This window comes from Euprymna scolopes, chromosome 13 (genome assembly GCF_053919585.1).
Source record: "Euprymna scolopes isolate OS-2025 chromosome 13, ASM5391958v1, whole genome shotgun sequence".
Taxonomy (NCBI): domain Eukaryota; kingdom Metazoa; phylum Mollusca; class Cephalopoda; order Sepiida; family Sepiolidae; genus Euprymna; species Euprymna scolopes.
In genome coordinates this window covers 27,414,169-27,438,033 of record NC_136494.1, presented here as the reverse complement: position 1 = coordinate 27,438,033, position 23,865 = coordinate 27,414,169, and the positions used below count along the sequence as shown (strand labels likewise).

At 33.8% G+C, this 23,865-nt stretch overlaps 1 protein-coding gene across 2 annotated transcripts in view; it reads left to right on the top strand.

Moving 5' to 3' along the window:
- LOC145291955 (oxidoreductase NAD-binding domain-containing protein 1-like) overlaps nt 1–18,500 on the top strand; it is a 169,602-nt gene extending 151,102 nt beyond the window's left edge. Inside the window, exons 3-7 of one of the 2 annotated variants that reach the window (XM_080137883.1) lie at nt 6,135–6,238; nt 7,853–7,994; nt 13,690–13,935; nt 16,778–16,868; nt 17,799–18,500. In XM_080137883.1, the coding sequence (XP_079994009.1) occupies nt 6,135–6,238; nt 7,853–7,994; nt 13,690–13,935; nt 16,778–16,868; nt 17,799–17,965 (750 nt within the window). In that variant the 3' untranslated portion in view covers nt 17,966–18,500. The remainder of the gene's footprint in view (nt 1–6,134; nt 6,239–7,852; nt 7,995–13,689; nt 13,936–16,777; nt 16,869–17,798) is intronic. The other variant, XM_080137884.1, reaches the window with a different exon arrangement.
- Nucleotides 18,501–23,865: the final 5,365 nt, after the last annotated feature.

The following is a 23,865-nucleotide window of genomic DNA, read 5'->3' as shown; positions in this document are numbered from 1 at the left end:
AGCGTGCTCTTGTTTCTGGCAGCCATGACCAGGTAGAAGTCATGAGTAATTTGCAATTGTATTTTTAGAATGCCTGAACCAAGAATTGAACCTTCAATCTCCAGAAGATTTTCATTTTGAACCGAAATACTTAGTACTTTATCCGTTACACCATGCAAGATGAGAACAATAGTTCAAAAATCCAAATTATCCAAATTATCAATCCTCATCTCAAAAACTCAGGAACGTAATTGCCATAATCCGTAAGTCTACCATCTGTCATTTAGCAATCGACCTATTCCTCACCCCTCTTTCACTCTGTTGGTGAAACCACTCACTAATAGTTTTTTTTTTAAAAAATATCTCTGTGATCATTTTGAGAGAAAGAGTTACTCCCTTTTTTAATGTTCCTTCTTAATTGCTTTCTTCATGTTGCTATTTAATTTACATGATTTGTTCGTACACACCGTAGACACGTATGTAAATTAAATAGCAAGAAATAAGTTTTTTTTATTTAAAAAATTTTTTTTTACTTCTTTATTATCCATATTATTGTTCCAGTTTATGCATTTTTAAATGAAATAAGAGGTTTTGACTCAACGGGTCAATGGTAGTCTACTACTATCAATGCCTCCGTTCCATATCAAGAGACAACGGACACCTCTGTAAAGGTGATTGCATGTGTAATTGTGAGGCAAGAGTTGCCCAATCTTCAACCACACCTCTCCTGAATCGACACTGCTTGGGTCCAGTGCCAAAGAAGTTGAAGACTGGTTGGAAACGAGTGAATAAGCGGAGAGCACATACAACACTTGGAATTCCCTAATGATCATCCATTTTAGTACTGACCATGATCAACGTTGCTTAACTTTGATGATGTAATGGGAATCTGTGTGTCAATGTGATTATAACTACTATATGTTATGCATATAAATATATATCATCCACTCTATATTAAAAAACCAATGTGCATTTTTTGTATATTTATAAATATGTAATTAAAAAAAAAAAAAAAAAAAAAAATATATATATATATGTGTATATATGTATACATAAATATTATTTATGTGCACCAGTCTCGTAGCTTAGTGAGTAGAACTGCTGATTATCAACTAGATGGCTGTAGGTTCGATCCCTGGCTTCGGATAAGTGCTAGTCTAGCCACACTGAAGAGATGTAATACAGTGAAACAGGTTATCTGTGAATGGCTATATGAGCACCTCCTTCCTTGGGTAAAGCACAGTTGTTAAACAATATCGTCTGCTGCTTACTTAGCGTAATGCAAAGCTCTTTGCTTATAAATAAACAAAAAGTGCACTTTAAAATTAGCAGTTAATGTTTGTAAAGACATTGTAGATATCTTATAGCTCAGTGAGAAAAACTGCTGGCTATCGATTAGATGGTTGGAGGTTTGATTTCTGGTTTGAGATGGGTGCTGGTCTAGTTGCACTACAGAGCTGTGATACAATGAAACAGTCGATCTGTTGATGACTATATATATAAATATATATGTATCCTGTCATACAAAAGTCAGTGAGTAAAAAAACACAAAGCAAAAAAAAACAAAAAAAAAAAAACTGCCAGACGAAACTATTTCAAGTGTTTAGGGGGAAAAGAGAGAGAATAAAAAGAAATACCCATCCCTCCCTTGCAATCGTTAATAAATAAGAAAGAAATCCTTTACTTTATTTCCATAATGAGACGTTTTTCTTTTCTTTTTTTTTTTTTTTTTTTTTTTTTTTTTTTACTTATTCATATACCGATAGATATATTTTTTCTTTCTTTGTTTTTACTTTCCATATTTTTTTTTTTCAGACTTTACTGATTGAGATGTTATTTTATAGTAATAAGAATATTAGTACTAACACAAGTGAAGAATATTTTTTGGTCCCCCGACAAAAGGAAGGTGGACCTGTAAATTCACCCTTGTCTGTTCGTCTGTCCACACTTTTCTCAATAACTACGCCTTGGAATTTTTTGAAATTTTTGCACAAACATTAAACATGATATGAGTAAAAAAGTAAGAGAACGGATTTTCCGGGAAAACTCTGGTTGCCCCTTAGAGGTGGCTTTCGGGTTAAAATGGCTAAAATTGCCACTTTTTGCTTATAAAAAAAAAATTGATGCCTTGGATTTTTAAAAAGAAACTTTCTGAAAAGTTGTAATTAACTAACTTTTTAATTTTGCTTGTCTATACTTTGCGATAACTCCTGGATGTGCTGCAGGGGCTCTTTTAGGGTTAATAAAAATACTCCGTTTTTGGGACTATTTTACCATATTTGTTCAAAATTTTCTGTGTATTTCTATTTAGCAGTTTTGCATGATGCTGAACTCAAATTTAAATATGTCAAGGCATTGGGAACTTTTGGGGCTAAATGGGGGAGGGGAAAATGATGGACTTAGTCATTTCTTTTTTTTGCATGGTGCAGAACTCAAATTTACATATGTTAAAGCCTAAAACTGTACCGTTTGTTCATTTTCACCAGGAATTGACGTCCCCGGGGGACTTTTGGGGCCAAATGGGGAGGGGGAGGGCAAATGCTGAACTTCTACTCTCATATAAAAGTCACTTTGTGTGTGTGTGAGTTCCTTCCTTATAGGTTCCGAAACGGCTGAGCCTATCTTTTGCAAATTTCACACAAGGGTAATTCATATGTCTGGCAGTGTTCTTAGATACGTTTTGTACAGAAATTCATCTGATAAGTATCGAAAATCCAAAAAAATCCGATCTTAAAAATAGTTTCTCCTCTTATAGATAAAAAAAGATTTTTTACAGGGGAAATTTTTACGTTACACCAGTGTAACCTTGGCTGGTGTAACGTAAAATATTCCCCTATAAAAATTCTTTTTTTATCTATAAGAAAAGAGAGACTATTTTTAAGATCGTCAAGCCCAACTATCAGCTGACATCATATTGTAAACAAACACAGACGGAATTTGATGAACGACATTATCATTATTATTTTTTAAATTTTATTTTTCGAATTAGTCCAGCAGGCAAATTATAACTCATAATATTCAATAGAGGATTTATTCTATAATAATGGAATCTACATATATTAAAATATTATGTTTAAGTGTATTGTACGACTAGATAACACTGCGTATCCAGCTAGTTTTGAATAAAGAGTTTTGAATAGTTAGTGCCTGAGAGCCCAGTCTTCTCTACTATTTAATTCATAGATGAATGGGGACTATATCGTTTTATAACAAAGGGCATTATTGAATGAATAATGATAATTGATAGGGAGGAAATATAAATGAAAAAATGAGAAAAAAAAGATGGCGAACAGCAATACTGCGTACAAACAATTTTTTCTTTTGGATATTTTTTTTTTTTTTAGATAAGGATTGAATAATTCAGACTACTGTTCTCATCTTGGTTGTTATTTTATTTACCTTTTCTTCAGAAGGTTAGACACAAGGTCATGTGTCAGTTTGATGAAAGTGCTTCTGTGGAACGAACTGGATTTGGACTTGACTACCACCGAGAGACAAGGCCTGTTAACTGAAAAATGACATCACACATAGTAGGCAAAGTTTCTCGGTTGTGGTGACTTGGCACACTTAGGTTTTTAACCTGTGTTGTTAATCACTTAGCTACGATCTTGGTTGTTAATTCCATCATGCTTTCAGCCCATGTAACTTCCAACTTTCGAAAAGCGTTTGGAAGCATTTAAACTGTCAGATGAAAAGTCATTAAAAATAAAAAAAATTTGGAAAAATTATGCAGTAAAATTTTTATAAAAAATAAAAAAATTATGCAGTAAAATTTTTATAAAAAATAAAAAAATTTGGAAAAATTATGCAGTAAAATTTTCATAAAAAATTAAAAAAATTTGGAAAAATTATGCAGTAGAATTTTTATAAAAAATTAAAAAAATTTGGAAAATTATGCAGTAGAATTTTTATAAAAAATTAAAAAAATTTGGAAAAATTATGCAGTAGAATTTTTATAAAAAATAAAAAAAATTTGGAAAAATTATGCAGTAGAATTTTCATAAAAAATAAAAAAAATTTGGAAAAATTATGCAGTAGAATTTTCATTAAAAATAAAAAAAATTTGGAAAAATTATGCAGTAGAATTTTCATAAAAATAAAAAAAATTTGGAAAAATTATGCAGTAGAATTTTCATAAAAAATAAAAGTCAGTTTTATCATATTTTATCAATCCACCATTGATAAGAGCAGAAATACCCATAAAGCAGGGGGAGATAACTCTGTCATTTAACGAAGTAATAATGAATAGCAGATGGACAAAATATGAAACTGATTTTCATTTTTAACTGGTCGCAAAAAAGAAAAGAAAGAAAACGGGACTTGGGTGGCATCACCCAGAAGCGATACTGAAAGCAAAATTTTGTTAGCAAAAATAAAAAAAGAAAACATGCTGCGTGTGAACTCGCATAACTTAAATTAGTAAGTGAATGCCTTATTGATGTGCCCACAGAGACATAGATGTTATAACCTCGCAAATTTAGCTATTTAAAATGGAAGACCATAACAACGGTTTGCACATGCACTGTTTGCAAACCGTGTCAGAAAGCAAGGTTTTTATCTGACCCTCCCCGTCAAACAAAACAACATTTCTACACAAAATAATTGACAATTTTTTTCTAATTTGTCCAAGAGATCACTCTTTCTAATGATATTGTGTTTGTGCCTGTATGATGCAGATGACAAAAAAATGCACACACAAACACACAGACGTTTGAGATTTATTTAAGAAAAGAAGATTAAAATTCTACTCAATAATTTTTCCAAATTTTTGGTGTAGAAATTTATTTTTCTCTGGTAAGAGTTTTTATTTGAAAATTTGATTTTCATCTGTGTCGCTAGCTGTATATTGCCAAAAAGTAAAATAAAATAAAAAGTAGATGTTTTTCTTTCCATTTTAATGAAATGAAAATAAACATGAAATTAACTTAAATTTACTAAAACAAAGAGATTACAAAATGATTTTAGAATAGAATCCTAAAAAAAATGGATTCCAAAATTTTGAAAACACAACAGATTCCAAAATTTTAAAAACAAAGTACAAAAAGCAGCAGGAACTTAGTTGCCAACCCAATATATTGACTACATTCCATCTCAATAATAAAATTTGTGAAATGCATTCTTATGAATACCTCAAGGGAGATCTTCAGTTATGCACTGCCTTCATTGTTGATTTTGAGTTTCACAGGCACATGTTCTGATAATGCAAAAAGTCAGGTTCTGAAAATCTATGACCTTTTCAACAACAACAACAACTATAATAATAATACAATGGCTAGCAATAATGAAAAGGGCTGAAATATTAAGGAAAACCCTTGAATGCAGAAACTAATATGCATAAACTACAAACGATAATCGGTCATATAAAAACTGCAAGAGGATTAAGAAATATCACGTGGATCCAAGAAAACGATAATCGGTCATATAAAAACTGCAAAAGGATTAAGAAATATCACGTGGATCCAAGAAAACTGAAGAGTGCTTCTGCTCGATGGAGATTAAAGTTCTTGAAAAGAAGGCCACTGGCCAAGAATTCTGGGTTTGAGAGGCAGCGATGGTGTATTCTGAAGCATGTTTCAACCTCAAGAGGGATAGAAGAGTTTATGGCTACTAGAGATGATTTAGAAATTTCTTTCTTCAGGTTCTTAAAGGCGTCGGTTTGTTCCTTAGTGAGGGGAAACTTAGTAATTTTGATTTGGAGACAGTTTTTCAGAGAAGTTAGATATCCCATTTGAATAGTGAGAAAACACTCCCATAGCTCATCGAAAAGAAGGAAAGTCTTGATGGAAAGGCAAGTCCATCAATCCTTTGAGCCTTCCAGAGTCTGGTTTCACTGAACCTTTGCTTACAGTATACCCAAGCAAGTCTACAGAAGCAAGAGAGTAGCGACACTTGCTTTCGTTCAGTGTTAGTCCATACTTTGCCACTGCCTTCATAAAACTTTTAAAATTAGTATCATGTTTAGCCTATTTTCTCCACAAACTGTAACATTGTAAATGGATAAAGTCGGAATTTTTTACCTTAGTGACATTGGATTAATAGGACGATCCTATCATTTTAAACGTGTGTGAAAGATACATACATACGAACATGAAATTCCCTTGGTGTATTAATATATAGATATTTTAATGCCATTTCCTTGTGTTTTCTATTTCTAGGCAATATACTCTGCCCAAGTAACGGATATATCTGATTTGTCACCAACAGTAAAGTCCATGTTGCTCCGTGTAAACACAACTACATCATACGAGGCTGGCCAGTGGTAAGTACCGCAAATTTCATTTTACCGATTTATTTATCAAAATCTGTTGCAATATTTTTGATATAAGGGTATGATTACAGAAAGTTGGAAGGTTCTACTTATAGACACTGGTGATAGGAACTGACCAATCAAATGGAGCCATGTTTTGCTAACAACCAATCAGAAACAAATATTGCTCCATAAAAATATTGAATCTTTTTGCGTTCCTGCACATTTTTTCGTGTCAACACAAGAAAGATCTTTTGCTCTTTGCCTGCAAAATTGTAAAGTCCAAAACTTACACAGAACACCTACCCACCGAAAACTCTTCCTCTCCAAGGGCCCTGTCGGTGGGGCATTAGAATATGCCGACTGCCCCCCCCCCCTGCAGAGGGTAAAAGTCCCTCAATGGGGGTCCTGTATATGACCTTAAACTATATCCAGTGGTGAGGCCCCAGCTTGTGGACTTTGGGGAGCGTGGAGCCACCCTTTAATTACCATTGCTCCCAGGTCCATTCTGACCTGGAGTGGTAGTACCTGTTAGGGTCCCAACTATGGGTTAAATAGAAACCGACGTGAAAACAACAAATATATTCTATTAAAAAAATTTTCTTCAAAATCTTTGGATTCGGCATTAAATAACCCGAAAAGGGTTGATATGCCGTAAAACAAAAACAACCAACCAACCAATCCTCTCCAAGACTTGTACAAAAGAGCTACCCGTCAGAAACTCCTCTGGAATTAAACATGGCTTTAAATTCAAGAAAATCAAACTGTTTTAGATCCTAAGTAACCCACAAGGATCTGTGGCATAACAGATAAAGGACTTGGTAAAATTCAGTTGTAAGTGACACTCTTCTAGAGGTTAAAGGTTCAATCCTCAGCGCAGAAGATACTCCAAATATAATTGAAAAACTACTTAGGATTTCTACCCGTTCATGGTTGTTGGAACATAGCATACTACCTCTTGTGGGTTAAATAAAGGGTCTATTCAAGATTCTGTACAGATCCCTAACTTTGACAGAAAGATTCCTGAGTTCAACAAGATACACCTAGATAAGAAATGAATGAAAACGTTGTTAAAATAAAACTCAAGATGAGAAGAATAATTCAAATAATCCAAACATGAAAAGATATTTTTGAAATAACACGAAAGAATTTGCATTCAAAATTTACAATTCTTTATTTTATTTTAAGTACATGTTTCAGGCAGAGAGGGAGAAAGAAACAAACAGTATTAAGTATTATTTTGATTCATCGGACTTCTGTTCTCATCTTGAGTGTGATTTTCACAACATTTCGGTCGATATAACCTCCGACCTTCTTCAGGTGTATCTTGTCGAACTGGGGAATGTTTCTGTCAAACTCGGGAATTTGGACGGAATTTGAGCAAAACCCTTTATTTACTTCACGGGGGTAGCATGCTCTTGTTCCATCAGCCATGACTGGATAGAGGGCCTAAGTAATTCGCAAATGTAGATTTTAGTCGTCCACACTGAGGATTGAACCTTTAACCTTCAGGAGAATATCACTTTTACAATTAATTTTTCCTAGTGCTCTAACCACTGCGCCAGACAGTATTAACTATTATCAGTTTTAGGAGTTAAAGTCACTGCTTGTTTTATTTTGTTGTAGGTTGGACCTGATGATTCCAGGTTTATCCAAAGTTGGTGGATTTACAATGTGTACAAGTCCTTTGCAATTTGACAAAACTAAAATTCTACAACTGGCTGTTAAATTCAGTGAACATCCGCCTACATACTGGATACACACGCAAGTAAGTTTATGCACATTATTTTTATGTTTATTAAATAAAAAAAACAGCATGGTGATCTCACATATTTACTGATCCAAGCGACTTCTGGTTTTGAGACTCGTCAGAAGTAAACAGTGTACTTAATCTTGTTAGGTAAATGCCGGGCAACACCGGGTAGAAAGCATTTATTCAGTTATCTATCTATCGGTCTATCTATATATCTGTCTGTCTTGGATCAGAATGGATAGCAAATTGCATTATTATGACTAGGGCTAGGACAACAGCATATTCTTTTCATTGCTTTGACTCTAGAATGTGTATCCGTTGATATCTTATATAATTTTATATACAGTGATGTGGTTCTCGGTTGATTAACTGTGTTGGATATATACTCGAGAGTCAAAACAATGAAAACAATATTCTGTTGTCAGAGCCCTTTTATAGCGCGTTTATGACCTGAAAGTTTGATCTCTTTTTTGTAGACATCGACGATGTGAGACTCTAAGAAAGCAACCTCTGTCATCGACATGTGCCAGGAGCAGAGATGCATCATTGAATTCCTGGCAAAAGTGCATTGAGAATGGTGTTGACTATGTAGAAAAATAAATTCTGGATCCAAATAGGTCACTAATTTTAATGATATCACTCACATCTTCATAGTTCTTCAACATTTTGAATTAAAAAGAATAGGAGGATTTACTTTTGGAACAACCCTTGTTGTATTTTGTTATTAATTATTATTTTATTTTTATGCGACTGGTGCTAACAGATAAGGCTGTCTGAAGATATTGGTTTCCTGAGACGAAATGCACCTAACATTGATGTTTTTTTGTTTTTCTATTCTCTTTTGCAAAACTTAATTATGTTCTGCAAAAACAAAAACAACAGGCCACCTTTTCCCCCCTTTTCCTTTTTCCCCCACTTTCCTACTGGTTTCTTAACTTAAAATGTACCAAACTATAACTATATATATATATATATATATATATATATATATGAGCAAACAGTTAATAAAACATGTTAAAAAACACTTTGAAAAGAGTTAAAAACATATTATCTGAAAAAGAAACACTAGATAAGTGGATAGTCCTTAATCCGCGGAGTTTCGAAGAAATACTTTCCTTCTCATCAGAGGGTAGGAATTAGCAAAGTGTTTTTTAACATGTTTTATTAACTGTTTGCTCGTATTATAAGCTCTATCTCCTATTTGGTTTTATCGAGCTTTTTACATCTTACATATTAAATATACTTTAATTTTACCATCTTGGATCATTTTGGTAAATTTAATTGTAATTTTTTATTTTATATATATATATATATATATATATATATATATATATATATATAATGTTTTCCCTCTCCCATTGCAAAACTCATTCATGTTCTGCAAGGCAGAGAACAAAAACAAAAAAATCCACTATAAAACAACCAAACCAAACACTACAAACAAGTGATTGAAGATACAAAGAGCTTGAAGAATAAAAACTTGCAACAAAATGAATGCAACATGAATAACGCTAAGGGATGGATGTACTATACTGGAGTTAACATTAAATAATCCGAAAAGGATTGATATGCCGTAAAACAAAACAACCAAACCAAACTCTACAAATAAATATTTGAAGATATAAAGAACTTGAAGCATAAATTTTTCCAACTGGATTTGGTGTTAAATAACTCGAAAAGGGTTGATTTGCTGTAAACAATCAAATCGAACTAAACATGCGACCCATGGACTGCACAGAAAGCAATTTAAAAAAAAATTAGGGGGAGGAGGAACCTAACAAAATACAAAAAAAAAAAAAAAATGTGAGAATTTCTGATCTGATCCTTATTTTTGGAAAATTTTTGTCAACATTAAATCCACTGATTGAAACTTTAAAACATGCTTTTTTCAAGCTATCGCTATGTTTATTATTAAGTTACAGGCAGTTATGTTATGAAAACTCAAGGGATTTACAATAATTCATGCAATTCATGCAGAAACTTTTTGGATAACTAGGTTGACTGGTCATCACTTATTTTATCATCTGATAAAACTCGGAACGGCACAGAAATTTCAGCCTGACAAACCAACGATTGTTGTCAAGCCTCGGGACAAAATATGAAAAGTTTCCATTTATGTGCACTGAATTTGTTGCTGCTGTATTCAGTCCCAAAATAGAATTTAACCATTAATTTAAATTTTCGTTATATTGAAAGCACACATTTATATTTCATTGTTTTCGTTATATTTTTTGTCAAGCTACATATACGTTTGTTTCTCTTTCAGTGGAGGAGAAATCTTTCACGACTTAGACAGTTTTTATTTTTGTACCTTTTCCCCCACGTTAAAAAACGACCCTGGTGTCTTACTCTTTCCTGTGGGGAGGCATTTTAAATAGGTACATATACGTTTGTACTTGAATAAGGCCAAACACAAATGACTCCTGTGGTTCTCATGGGGCTCAGTTTGATATGGCTGATCTAATCCAAGGGAGACAATCGTCATGTCATTAATATAATGTTTGGAAATTATTTTTGATGAGAATTGGTAAGAAACAAAACATCAAAATAATAAAAAAAATCTAATGAATTTTGACAAAAGTAGTTTTGACGGCATTTTATCTGTTTATTAAAAATTTCAAATTTCTTAAAGATACTTTCGAAAACTTTTGCTAGTTTTACGACACTACAACATCAACATGCTTAAAAAAGTTCATATAAAAAAATGTTCTCCATTTTACGTTGATGAATAACGTCTACACATTGCCTAAACGACACGAGACAAGGGCATTTCTAATTGCAAAAAAGTAAATAAATGAATAAATAAATAAAGGTAAAACTTAAATCAATTTAATGTTTTAACACTTTCTCTGATGATGAATATTTTATAATCCGAAATTTAAAAAAAAAGTAAAATATACAGGGTGACCCCCCCCCCCCAAAAAAAAAAACCAAAAACCAAAAGCTAAATGCAGGCCATCTAGAACATATGCTGTAGAACGGAAAAAAAGGCCAAAGATCCTTGTGTTTTGATGTGATGTTTTGAATATAATAAACTAGTTATGACCAAAGTTTCATTTCATTCGGACAAAATAATAAGAAACAGGGCCTAATTAGAGTTGAGGCTCGTGTTTTTGGGCCACCCTTTATATATATATATATATATATATATTTTTTTTTATTGTGGTTTCAAAGGAATTTTAATTGTTTTTCCAAATTCCAAATTTCTTAAAGACGTTACATTTCTGAATCTTTTTAGATGAGGTATGAATGTTTGTATCATTTAAATTAATCAGACAATTGCTGTCATCTTGAGTGTTATCTGCACAACATTTTGGGCGATGTAACTTTTGATCCTTATTAGGTATAAAAGTCGGCATGTTTTGGCAAGTGAAAAAGTTTCCAAAACCTTTTATCAAGTTTTATTAATCCTGATTATCCGGAGTACCGTTCCCATCACGTTTCGGCTGATGAAACTTTTGACTTTATTCAGGTGCATCTTGTTGAGCTCATAAATATTTGTCGCGATGGATAAAAGTAATAATCAGTTCAAAAGAGACAGTCTTTTAGACCTTGCAGGTTCAATTCCCAGTAGGAGTGATACTATGAATGCAACTAAATGGCTGACTGAACGAGAGAAATCTACTCTCGTGGGTTAAATAGCATGTTTATTTCAAAATTTCAGAACTCCCTATCTGTGTCCAAAACTAAACGAGAATTCCATGAGTAGAGTTTCTTTTCGTAGAAATGTCCATCTGTGAAACACAATACCATTTGCCTGCTTCCTAGCTGACTATAACATGGTTGGATCCGTACCAAATGATATATTATTTTTTATTGAAATCCTTTGGGACGAGTAATTTGTATATGTTTCATTTATTTACTTGCAGAATGTTATCCTCATCTTCAAAGTTGTTTCACGTTTTGGCCAACTATCTCTCTGACTTTCGTCAGGTGGTTAACCGCGACAGGATAGCCATGCTGATTCTTGTAACTGTATCCTCAGTAATTACTGCCTTCCATAGTTGTTGTGGTCTCACTGCGTTTGGATCAACTAATCCTCTTATCTGCTTTGGGTAGGATTGAAACTGTTATCTTCAGACAATGCTCACCTGGAACTGTAGAGATTCAATGCCTATATCCCCTGCACCACAGCCCTGAAGGCTGAAGAAGGCCAAAGGAATAGTTGGCCAAAATGTTGTGAAACAACAACAATTAAGATGAGGATAACAGTCTTCAAATAAATAAATAAAACATGGTTGTGTTCAAGTCTAATGTGAATAATTGCTCTCGTCTTGGGGAGGCTACATATTTTGAGCTTCTGGGCTTGACCTTTACTCTTGATCTGAAATGGAACACGTACATCAAATATGTTGCCAAAGTCGCTGGAAAAATGGTGGGATCCTTCTATTGATCCAGTAGATATCCCATTGCTGATGTATAAAAGCCAGGTACATCCAATGATAGAACACTGTTGTCACATAGCAGGAGCTGCTAGAAAAACCTTACCCTGCCTTGACAGTTCAAAATAGACTTCATAGCCTCGTAGTAGGGGATGCTCTTTTCTCTTCCCTGCAACTTCTTTCCCTCAGAAGAGACGTTGTGAGCCTGTCACTGCTTTATCATTATTTTCATGACAAGTGCTCGTCTGAGCTCCAATCTATGGCCCCCCCCCTTGCCAAACTTTCACGAGAAGCACTTGTCTAGCTGAAAACACTATCAATAATTTCCACCACTCTTTATCTGTGCCTAAACCTAAACGTAGATTCCATGAACAAAGCTTCTTTCATAGAACTGCACACTTATGGAACTCTCTTTCATTTGCCTGCTTTCCAGCTGACTACAATATGGTCGTCTTCAAGTTCAATGTAAACAAATTCTTGATGAAACGTTCCCCTTAAGTAATCTGATTTGCCAAATTTCCACTAACAATTATTACGACATTGTCCCATTGACTACTGTACACTCTTTAACCCTTAAGTCTCTTAAATGTATCCTCAGTAATTACTGCCTTCCATAGTTGTCGTCGTCTCACTGCATTTTGGCCAACTAATGCTCTGGTCTGCTTTGGGTAGGATTGAAACCGTTATCTTATGACAATGCTTACCTGGAACTGTAGAGATTCAACGCTTCTATCCACTGCACCACGAAGGTTAATCACCTGATGAAGGCCAGAGGAATGTTTGCGAAATGTTGTGAAACAACAATAACTCTTAAGATGAGGATAATAATGCAAATAAATAAATAAAAATATAACATGGTTGTCTTCAAGTCTAATGTGAATAAATTCTTATTGAGTCATCCTTTTAGATAATCTAACCTTACTCAAGTTTCCAGCATGACTGATTGTCTTACCATCTACCTAACACTTAACCCTTATCCTTCAGTAGCCTTCGGGCCTTGATAAGTGGTGAAAAAGAAAAGAAAAAAAAAATTTCGAGTTCAACAAGATGCATGTGAAGAAGACCAGTGGTTACATTGTCCGAAACATTATGGAAATAACATCAAACGTGAGAAAAGTAGTCCGAATAATTGAAACTATTAATGTATATCAAATGATAATGTGTCAGCTTTTTTTTTCCTGCCTGATTCTCCGGTCCTAGATTCGGCATTAAATAACCTGAAAAAGGTTGATATGCCATAAAACAACCAACCAACCAACCTGATTCTCCATTTAATGTGTTTGCTTTCTCTTATATCTCTATTTCTCTCGTGTCTTGTATATTTTCAGAGTAAAGTTGGAAGTGAAGTGTCAATCCGTTTTGGTGGGGATTTTGTTTATAATCCTAAACCCGACGATCCTCCCCAGGATGTTTTATTACTTGGAGGTGGGGTTGGTATTAACCCCCTTTATTGCATAATGAATTATATTTCTGACCTGAACAAACTGAAGACACCAAAGCAGTTAAACGACGGCACCCAAATCAACACTCTTCTGCTTTACTCATCAAGTTCGACTGCTGAGCTTCTGTTCAAGGTACGACATTTTATTCTTCATAATTTGTTAATGAAGTTGATGGCATCATTATCATCATCATCGCGGGATTATTTTTGAGGGTAGATCTCCTAGAACTGCACATGATCATAGCTCAACCAACAGAGAACAAGCCATCTCAATTCTGTTTGCTGTTAGGAACACGAAAAAACAAAGGAAAATTCTTTGCAGTTGTGGTAGTAAGATGAGTAAGGGCAAAAAAAAAAAGTAAGTTAAATATTAAAAAAATGATTTTTATGTAAAAATAAATGATCTTTTCTTAACTTAATTTCAAATTTATTTCAATTTCTGCTGAATAGGTCTCTAGCAACGGTCTCCACATCTCACATTTGATTGAAAGTTGAACACACTTCTGATGAGGGGAAATGTTCCCGAAATGTCATCTCACACTGACTTCAGTAAGAATATAATATAATGTAATAATAGTATAAAAAATACTTATCTTATATTCTATAAAAGTGAGAATGTGTGTATGTGGAGACACTTCTCAACACATTTTTAATCTACAGATTGAAATTCGGTATACAGGATATTCCGGAAAAAAGGGCTGCTAAATTGGTAGATGGGAGGCCACCGGATTTTTATCTGTATTCAACTGTTTCATGACTGCCCATGCGCGGTCATGAAATATGACTACTTTCTTATGTTAAGTATGAGTTGGTTTGAAAGTCGTGTCAAGCTGGTGTGATGGTTATTGTACTTGATGTCTTTAGGTTTTGATTTCGATCTCAGCTTAAGTATTTTTTAAAATTTACTTACAAGAAATGAATTCTTTAGAAAAGACATAATACTCGCATGCACGTGTTTCGATTTCAGTCCGATATTTTTTTTTTTTCTTTTTAAAGAATTTAACATTATGTTTAATACCTATGATATTTCTGCTTATAATAAATAAAAATTCTGCATTGATTAAAATATAATATTTATGCAAATTTTACGACTGGGCAACACCGGATATATCTGGTGTGTATGTATATATATATATATATATATATATATATATATATATATATATATATATAAAGAGCAAATAGTTAATAAAACATGTTAAAAACACTTTGAAAAAGAGTTAAAAACATATTTAATCTGCAAAGGAAACACTAGATAAGTGGATAGTCCTTAATCCGCAGAGTTTCGAAGAAATACTTTCCTTCTCAACAGAGGGTAGGAATTAGCACAATGCGGGATCGGATTTTGCATACAAAAGTATTTAATGAAACTGCAAGTAAGTCAAAGATCTTACTTGATAACAAAAAGTGAAGCAGAGGAAATATGGCGAAGAAAAAGGTGATTTCACGTGAATGGATAGTCTGGTGAACGATAAATAATCCAATGACGGTAACATCCAAAAATGTAAATCCAAGAAAGTTAATTAAAAAAAAATATATATATATATATATATATATATATATATATATATATATATATATATAGTCATCCACAGGCAGACTGTTTTTCTGTTAGACAATGCTTTAGTACTGCTCGACTAGCACCCATCCCGAATCAGAGATCGAACCCACAACAATCTAGTTGATGGTAAGCAGTTCTATCCTCTGACCCATGGGATCCGTGCTTGTAAACGATATCATCAAATGTCTATTTATATAAATATTTTCCCGCTCAGTTTGTTTATTTACAAAGAGCATATAAAAAAGTTGGAATCTGCATGACTCATTTCACTGTTTAAATTTGTGACTGTCCGTTACACCTCTGCATTGTATTGCTTTCTGTTAATTACATTTATATACAATTAGTTTATTAATGGTCATATCTAATGAGATGTAGTTTTTAACTTTTATTTACTATCAAGAAAACATTTTGCAGAATTAAACAAAAACTTCTACATTTTTCTGCACCTAACATCATCATCATAGTTTTTTTTTTTTTTTTTTATCACTCCTGTAGTTTCTTTCCACCTTGTTTTATCTCTGGCTCAGCACAACCAAGTAGGACCTAGCTGGCTGTTGAGATTGTCTTTTTGCCAGGTTTTTGGCCTTTCTCTACATCTTTTCCATTGTTGTCAGAATCCATTCTGTTTTTCTCTACATCTTTTCCATTGTTGTCAGAATCCATTCTGCCTTCGGTTGTTTGTATATCTCAAAAGGTAATTTGTATTGCCATTCACTTCAGTTTGCTGTCTGATCCAGGTGTTTCTTTTTCTTTCTTGTAGACTGATACTGAGGACAATGCATTCGGCCACTCTTAGCTTTTCTATTGCTGCATTATAAAATGCCCATGTTTTGCTACCATATGTCATGACTAGGTCTATGACAAGAGAATATTCTTTTCATTATTTGAACTCTCGAGTATATATCAGTTAACATCTTATGTTTTTAGAAAGAATGATGTGGTTCTCGGTTGATTAACTGTGTCGGATATATACTTGAGTCAAAACAAAAATATTCTCTTGTAATAGCCCTAGTTATGATGCATTCATTCACAACAAACGCTCGTCCGGCTGCAACCATTATCAACAATTTCTCTTACTCTCCATCTGTGCCTAAAATTAAACGAAAATTTTATGAGCAAAGTTTCTTCCTGGAACTGTCTGCTTGTGCAACACAATACTGCTGAAGTACTTCCCACCTGACTACAAAATAGTCGCTTTCAAGTCCAATACAAACAAGTTCTCATTGAGCCATCCTCTTAAATTATCAAATTCTACCGAATTTCGATGACTACAAATCATTACATTGTTATCTGGTGGTCATTAACCCTTGAACCTTGATAAGGATTTCATTTCGTTTTATTATTATTAAAGCTCCAGATTTTTGGAATCGCTAGAATTCCATCAAGTATTATTATCTGTGTATTTCTATTGCAGAAGGAGATGGAGGAATTGGAGAAAAATAATGAAAACATCAAATGTCGGTATTTCGTAACAAGAGAAAAATCCACACAAGAAGATATTAAAGGTTTGTAAAATGATTACTATTTATTTGCCATGATAAATTAGGATCATTGTGTTATATAATAAGTACAGGTCGAAGTGACACAAAGTTAGAATAATAAATGAGTTCCCACAAAATTTTAGTTTTACTGGTAATTTAAAATCAATGAAATTTTACCATTAGTACCAGCAATGGAAAATTCAGTTCTAAGCAAGAATAAACAAAAAAGAATTTGAAAAAAAAATCAATTTTAGGATGATTGATCAGAAAAATTAACTGTTTTTTTCTTTTACAGAATTACAAAAGATTTAACTTAATTTCCAATGCCTTTTTGGTATTGGATATTAAGTTAAATCTTTTGTAATCCTGAAAAAGAAATGTTTTAATTTTTCGATTAATCATCCCCAAAATTGATTATATATAATATATATATATACACACATACACACACACTAGTGTCGGGTAGATTAATTGGAATAGAGAATCACAAAAACCTGTGCTCTTCAAGGTATTGGAATTGGAAAAATTTGTGCTTATTTTCTGATGTTAAAAAATATTTTTTTTTTTAATCCAAAATTTAATTTTCCATTGCTGTGATAAAATCATAAATATTTATTGAATTTAAACTATAAATAAAAATAAAATGTATACATTCACCCCACAAGTATATTTTTCTTACGCTTCTGAAAATATATGTATATATTACATGAGTTTTTATGGTAATCTTAAGATAAAAATAAAATGAAATCAACTCTTTAGCTAAATATTTAGAGATTTAAATGAATTAGAATCAGTAACTGTATTGGGAAAAATATAGGAATTGTTTCATCACTTATGTATACGACGGCACTATAATATATACAAATGAATGTGTTACTCTTTATGAGGTCGATGTTAGGGTTAGATAACTTTGTCTTTAAATTAATGTTTTTTTTTTTTCTGTTTTGTTTACAGAACATCGAATCAACAAAAATGACTTGGAAGATGCATTCAAGTTTATCAAGAAAGATATGTGTGTGGTGTACGTGTGTGGGCCAATTCCGATGATTGAAACGATGGAAAAATTATTAGAAGATTTGGGAATAAAGAAAAATCAAATACGTGTAGACAGATGGTGGTAACATTCTAAAAATTGCCTCAATCGAACTTTCCAAAAAAAAAAAAAAAAAAAATGCTTAACTTTTTTTTTTTTTTTTAAATTTTGAAACAAACAAAAAATGAAAAGGATAATTTATAAATATAAATGAGATGAACAAAGAGAAACTAAAAAAAAAAAAAAAAGTTTTAATGAAATATTTTTTCAGAAAATCTCAAAATCAATGGTAAACTTAAACATTGTTAAATAAAACCTGTGGTTATTAAATTTTTAAATTCAAACTTAATAACCTATAGTTTCTTTTTCATGTAATATTTCTTCCAATTCAAAACGCGGATTGCATGTTGGCCATGGTGACTTTTTTTTTTTTATGAAAGTATCATTTATATTGGTTTCAATGCACCATTGCAATGTCCTCATTTTTGGGTCAGTTCAAGTCTTTCTTGGTTGCCTTGTCCTTGCTCACCTTTGAGATCTGTGTACATTTGTTTATCCAACATGTCTGCATTAGTCTGGGCATCTTTTAGTCTCAATAGCAGAGTCAGAAGAAACTGTCGTCTTAATCCACTGAACGACAGGTGTGCATCCTCAGAAAGACAGAGCTACTGGGAGCCTTTTGGCTTCTCCGAATGCCAAACTTCTTCTCCGAATGCCGAACCGCTCTTAGAGCTTTGCCGGGGACCAATGTCCTCGATCAGCCAAGGAAGAAACTGTATCGGGATTTAGTGGAGGGGACCGCGAAGGATCCACTTTGTAAGCGGATGGGATGGTCGATGGAGGTTGTCCGTTCTCAATGGCGTTGGGCGCCGGGACGGGAGATTCTGAATAACTCGGAATTCTCCCTGACTTGGCGACTGGTCCGAAATGCGCTGCCCCTCTTCGACGTACTTTTCCGGTATAAAGAACATACCAGCCGCTTCTGTCCGTGCTGTGACGAACGCGAGCCCGAAACAATCGAGCACGCATTTTTTAGTTGCAGCCGGATACAGCCCCTATTAAGGTACGTCGAGGGGGTAACAGCTCGCATCGATGCCGAGTGTCTGCTCGATCTCGACGTAGGAACTTTTGTGTACAACATGGAGCCGCCGTTCCCCAGGGAGGAAAGTTTGGTTTTCCTGGCGATCCTAGCAGTAGCGCGCATGACCATTTGGATCACGCGCCTCAAGTTGGTCCACAAAGGGACATCTGTTCCTGATCGGGATCTGATCGTTTACTTTAAACATTTGCTTAAAGTAAAGATCAGATGCGATTGGAAGAGGTTGCCTAGAGTGGTATTTGACAAGAGGTGGGTGCACAGCACTAGTTTGTGCATCCGTCGAGGAGCCAAGTTTCAATACGTGTTCCCTCCTTAGGCATGGCATGGGCGGTGCTGGGTCCTACGGAACCCATCCCGCCTAGGTTAGCATTATAAGTTCAGTAAAGTAACTCTTGACTGGTGGTACAAATGAGATCCTGTTCCTGATTTTATTTTTTGGTATTAGAGAACCTCTGAGTCTGCCCAACCCCCCCTGCTCCTCATCTTTATTTTCTGATGCCCCCGGTCACCCCCCCACTCAGAGGTCACCTTCCTACCCCCTCCATCCGTTGCTTTATTTTCTCCCACCTCCATTAAGGCGACTTCCCCAAACCCCATTAGGGATGCTCTGCTTGTTTTCGGTTCCCCGGAAAACAGTGGGGGATCTAGCCACATAGAATAGTACAGGGGGGTCTTACTAACAACACATTAGTAGTTTTTTCCTTATTTTTGAAATGAACATTTTCATTAGTTTTTTCCCACTCCACGAACATTTTATGCCAATTAATTCAAGAACTCTTTCTAATGAAATCGAACTTTATTTTCTCACACATACACACACACACAAAAAAAAAAAAAAAAAATGCACACACAACATACAGAAATGAATATACAAATTGTACATAGTTAAATTTTACATTGAACGCTGGGGTTATTAGTTAGATTAGGATCCACAGTGATTGAGGTATTTTGGTAAATGTTGCCAGTCAAGAGTAAGACTTCAAAGTCTCATCTGTTACATAGTCAAAAAGACCCTGTACCCTCCTCCTCCCAATTTCTTGTAGGGCCTTGTGCCTAATTTTGTTGAATTGAATTTTTTGTACGTTTTTTATGTTCAATTTTTTCTTTCTCAATAAAATATATAAACAAGATCAAAGTGTAGTATCTGTTCTGGCAGATACTGCAAGCTATGACTAGCAAAGACCAGATGTGGGGGCAACCCCACATGCCTGACCATTAACCAGCTCCCATTTCCCACCTCTCGGGAGCTGGTCCCCTTTTTCCCTTCCCCCTCCCTTCACTCCTCACATTAAAAATCGGCCTTGTGCCTAATTTGCTCGGTGGGGGAGCAAATAAATACCATCTGTTCCGGCAGATGCTGCAAGCTATGACTAGCTATGACTAGCAAAGACCAGATGTGGGGGCAACCCCACATGCCTGACCATTAACCAGCTCCCATTTCCCACCTCTCGGGAGCTGGTCCCCCTTTTCCCTTCCCCCTCCCTTCACTCCTCACATTAAAAATCGGCCTTGTGCCTAATTTGCTCGGTGGGGGAGCAAATAAATACCATCTGTTCCGGCAGATACTGCAAGCAAAGACCATATGTGTGGGCAACCTCACATATAAGACCTTGGTCAATGTAGGGGCAACCCTTCATACCAATTGTCACTATCCAACTCCCCTACTCCCCGGGGAGTTGGTCCCCATTTCCCCTTCACTCCTCACATTAAAATTCGGCCTTGTGCCTAATTTGCTCGGTGGGGGAGCAAATAAATACCATCTGTTCTTCAGATGCTGCACTTCCATTTCTTGTTCTCTTTCGGTGAAGGAGCAGTCCTTCACGACTGAGACAATTTTTTATTTTTGTACCTTTTCTCCACGTTAAAAAACGACCCTGGTGTCTAACTCTGTCCCGTGGAGAGGCATTGTAAATAGGTACTGGGAGCCTAGTGTTCACTCAAATCTGACTCTATTGTCAAGGCACACACTACAAATTCACAAAATCATGGTCCTATTGTAACAGAGTGTGGATGTGCATATGGCGACTATATACAAATGAGCCGTGTGCAAAATGTCGTTGCAATAAGGAAAATGAAGAAGACTATAAAAAGGAGACGACGTTTAAGAGGTCGGAGAGAAGGAACATGATCATGTTAGAGACGTGGGTGACATCGCAGCTATAAGGAGAAGTCATGTGGTGGGAGAATGAGGAATAAAGATCTAAAACTTGAACAGAAGTTGAAGTTCTTTCCTATTCTTTGTTTGCTTTGCGACTGAGTCTATTATACAATGTGTGGCTCTGGACGTCTACGTGTATGGAGCATGCGTGCAAACATGTATGCTACGTTGCTATATGTTTTTTTTTTTTTCAATCTTTCTGAAGATGTAAAAAAAAAAAAGGTTTTTACATTTTCAGAAAGATTGAACCATTGGGAGCTCTCCACCTCACCTGGTAAAACATTCATTTCATAACAAAGTATCGTCCAGCTGCAACCATTGTAAATAATTTTTCTTTCTCTTTCTCTCAGACTAAATGAAACTTCTATCCTTAAACTGCTCATCTGTGGAACAAAATACCATGAGGCTGCTCCACAGTATACTACAACATGGTAATTTTCAAGTCCAATGTAGATAAATTCTCGTTGAGATGCCCTCTTTAATTATCAAATTCTGCCCAATCACAACCATCATGGTATCCTCGAGTGCCTTTAGAGCTTGATAAGTGATAACATCTTAGTAAAAAAAAACAAAAAAACAATAAATCACTCACAGGTAACATGTCATCACAGACATAACTGTTATAAATTCAACCCCGAGTACCAAAAGGTTTTGTAATTTAACTTGCCAAACTTTCATGAAAAACACTCGTCTAACTGAAACTATTATCAATAATTTCCCAAATGATTCCATAAACAAAGTTTCTTTCTTAGAACTGCACGCCTGTGGAACTCTGTTCTGTTTGGACCTAGTAAAGATTAGATACCCTGTAGCAGAAGACGAAGATTAGCGAACATTTCAAGTGACACCGGTTGTTCGACCTTGACATTGCCGGTGGTTGTTTGTAAACACGTCAAATAGCAGACATAGTCAAATGTTCGCGAGCAAGACTTTTTAAAATATATTTAACAAAACTTTAAGATTTAAAAGAAAAAAATATATATTTGCAAGACATGTTTCTAAATATTAAATATTTACAAAACTTTTAAGGATTAAAAAAAAAACAAAACTTTTTTCTATTTATACAAAATGTTTTAATGTAAGTAACAAAACGAACATATTTAAACAAAATATATTTAAATAAATGGGTATCTTTCTGAGTGCTTTCTTAAAAAAATATTTTTACAGAACTTTTTAATAAAACTAATAATAATTATAATCATGATAAAAATAAAGAAATGAAGAAACTAACTAAATAAAAAGAATGAGGTATATTAATCACAAAATATTAAAACCAATATTATAACTGAAAATTTTGGACGCTGATCTCTTCTTTCTATTAAAAAAATACAAATTTTTAAAAGCTTTTAAATAAAATTATTTAGAACAAACTTTTTAATGGCAGAAACAAATATAAAATAACTGACTTGTTCGGATTTTTGCGAATGTTTTGCGGGGTTTTGCGACCAAGATTGATTTTTATATACAGTGTGTGTGTGTATTGAAAGTGCGATGTATGTCGGTGGTCAGTGAAGGAGAAATCCTTCTAGACAGAAGCAATTTTTATGCATAATAAAATCACAAGTATAAGCAACAAGTATAGACAATCGAGATTAAAAATATATTTTATTCACGTCTTTTTATAACTTTTATTTTTATTAAAACAAAAAATGCTTGCTATTTGCTTACTTCTCCTCAAGGGCAAATTAAATACAAATAAGTTTTAGCATCCGAAATTCTCAGTTAATATTTTGTAATTAAATTAGTTTTATTAAAAAAGTTCTGTGAATATATTAAAAACAAACGCATTCAGAAAGACACTCATTTTAAATATATTCAGTGGTGAATTATTAGAACATCACAGAACGTGATGTCATATTCCAAAAACCATGTAAATTGATCAAGTAGTTTTTTTTTTTTTTTTTTTTTTTTTAATTACATGACAAGTGAAATGGGAGCTGCCATATTGTTTTAGAATTCAAGGGCAATAGCTCAATTTGACTACTGAGGTTTTCTTTGTATTTAAGATAAATAAAAATCATTAATCACTAAAAAGCGTAAATTATAATTTTCTTAGTGAAAAAATAATACTTGATCAATTTATATGCTTTTTGGAATGTGACATGTTCGTTCCGTAACTTGTGTTCATTAAAGATTTTTTTGTATTTTTTTTTTTTTTTTTAATCAAATTGAATTTAAAAAAGAACCAATTTTCACTAAAAAAAATGTTTCTTTAAAATCAGTTCTTTCCTTATAATCTTCTCCCAAACTGGGACCCCTAAAAGATGAAGTTAGTTTATTTTAATTACATATTTATCGTTCAAACTAAATTCTTCCTTTTCTTTCTTTTTTTTTTTTTAAGATGGCTTCTCAACAAAAAGTTTTGTAACTATTAAAAAATTTTAAAAGTTTTGTAAATATTTAATATTAAAAAAATGTTTTGTAAATATATATTTTTTCTTTTAAATCTTAAAAAGTTTTGTGAATATATTTTTAAGAAATCTTGCTCACGAACATTCGACCATGTCTGCTATTTGACGTGTTTGCAAACAATCACCGGCAATGTCAAGGTTGAACAACCGATGTCACTTGAACCAAATTTCCACTAACAATTACTACGATATTGTCCCATCAACTACCATACATTCATTAAACTTTATCTTCGAGTGGCCTCTGGGCCTTAATAAGTGGTAATTCTTTTGTAAAAAAAAACAAAAACAAATACAAAGTTTCAAAGAGATTAACAATGTAA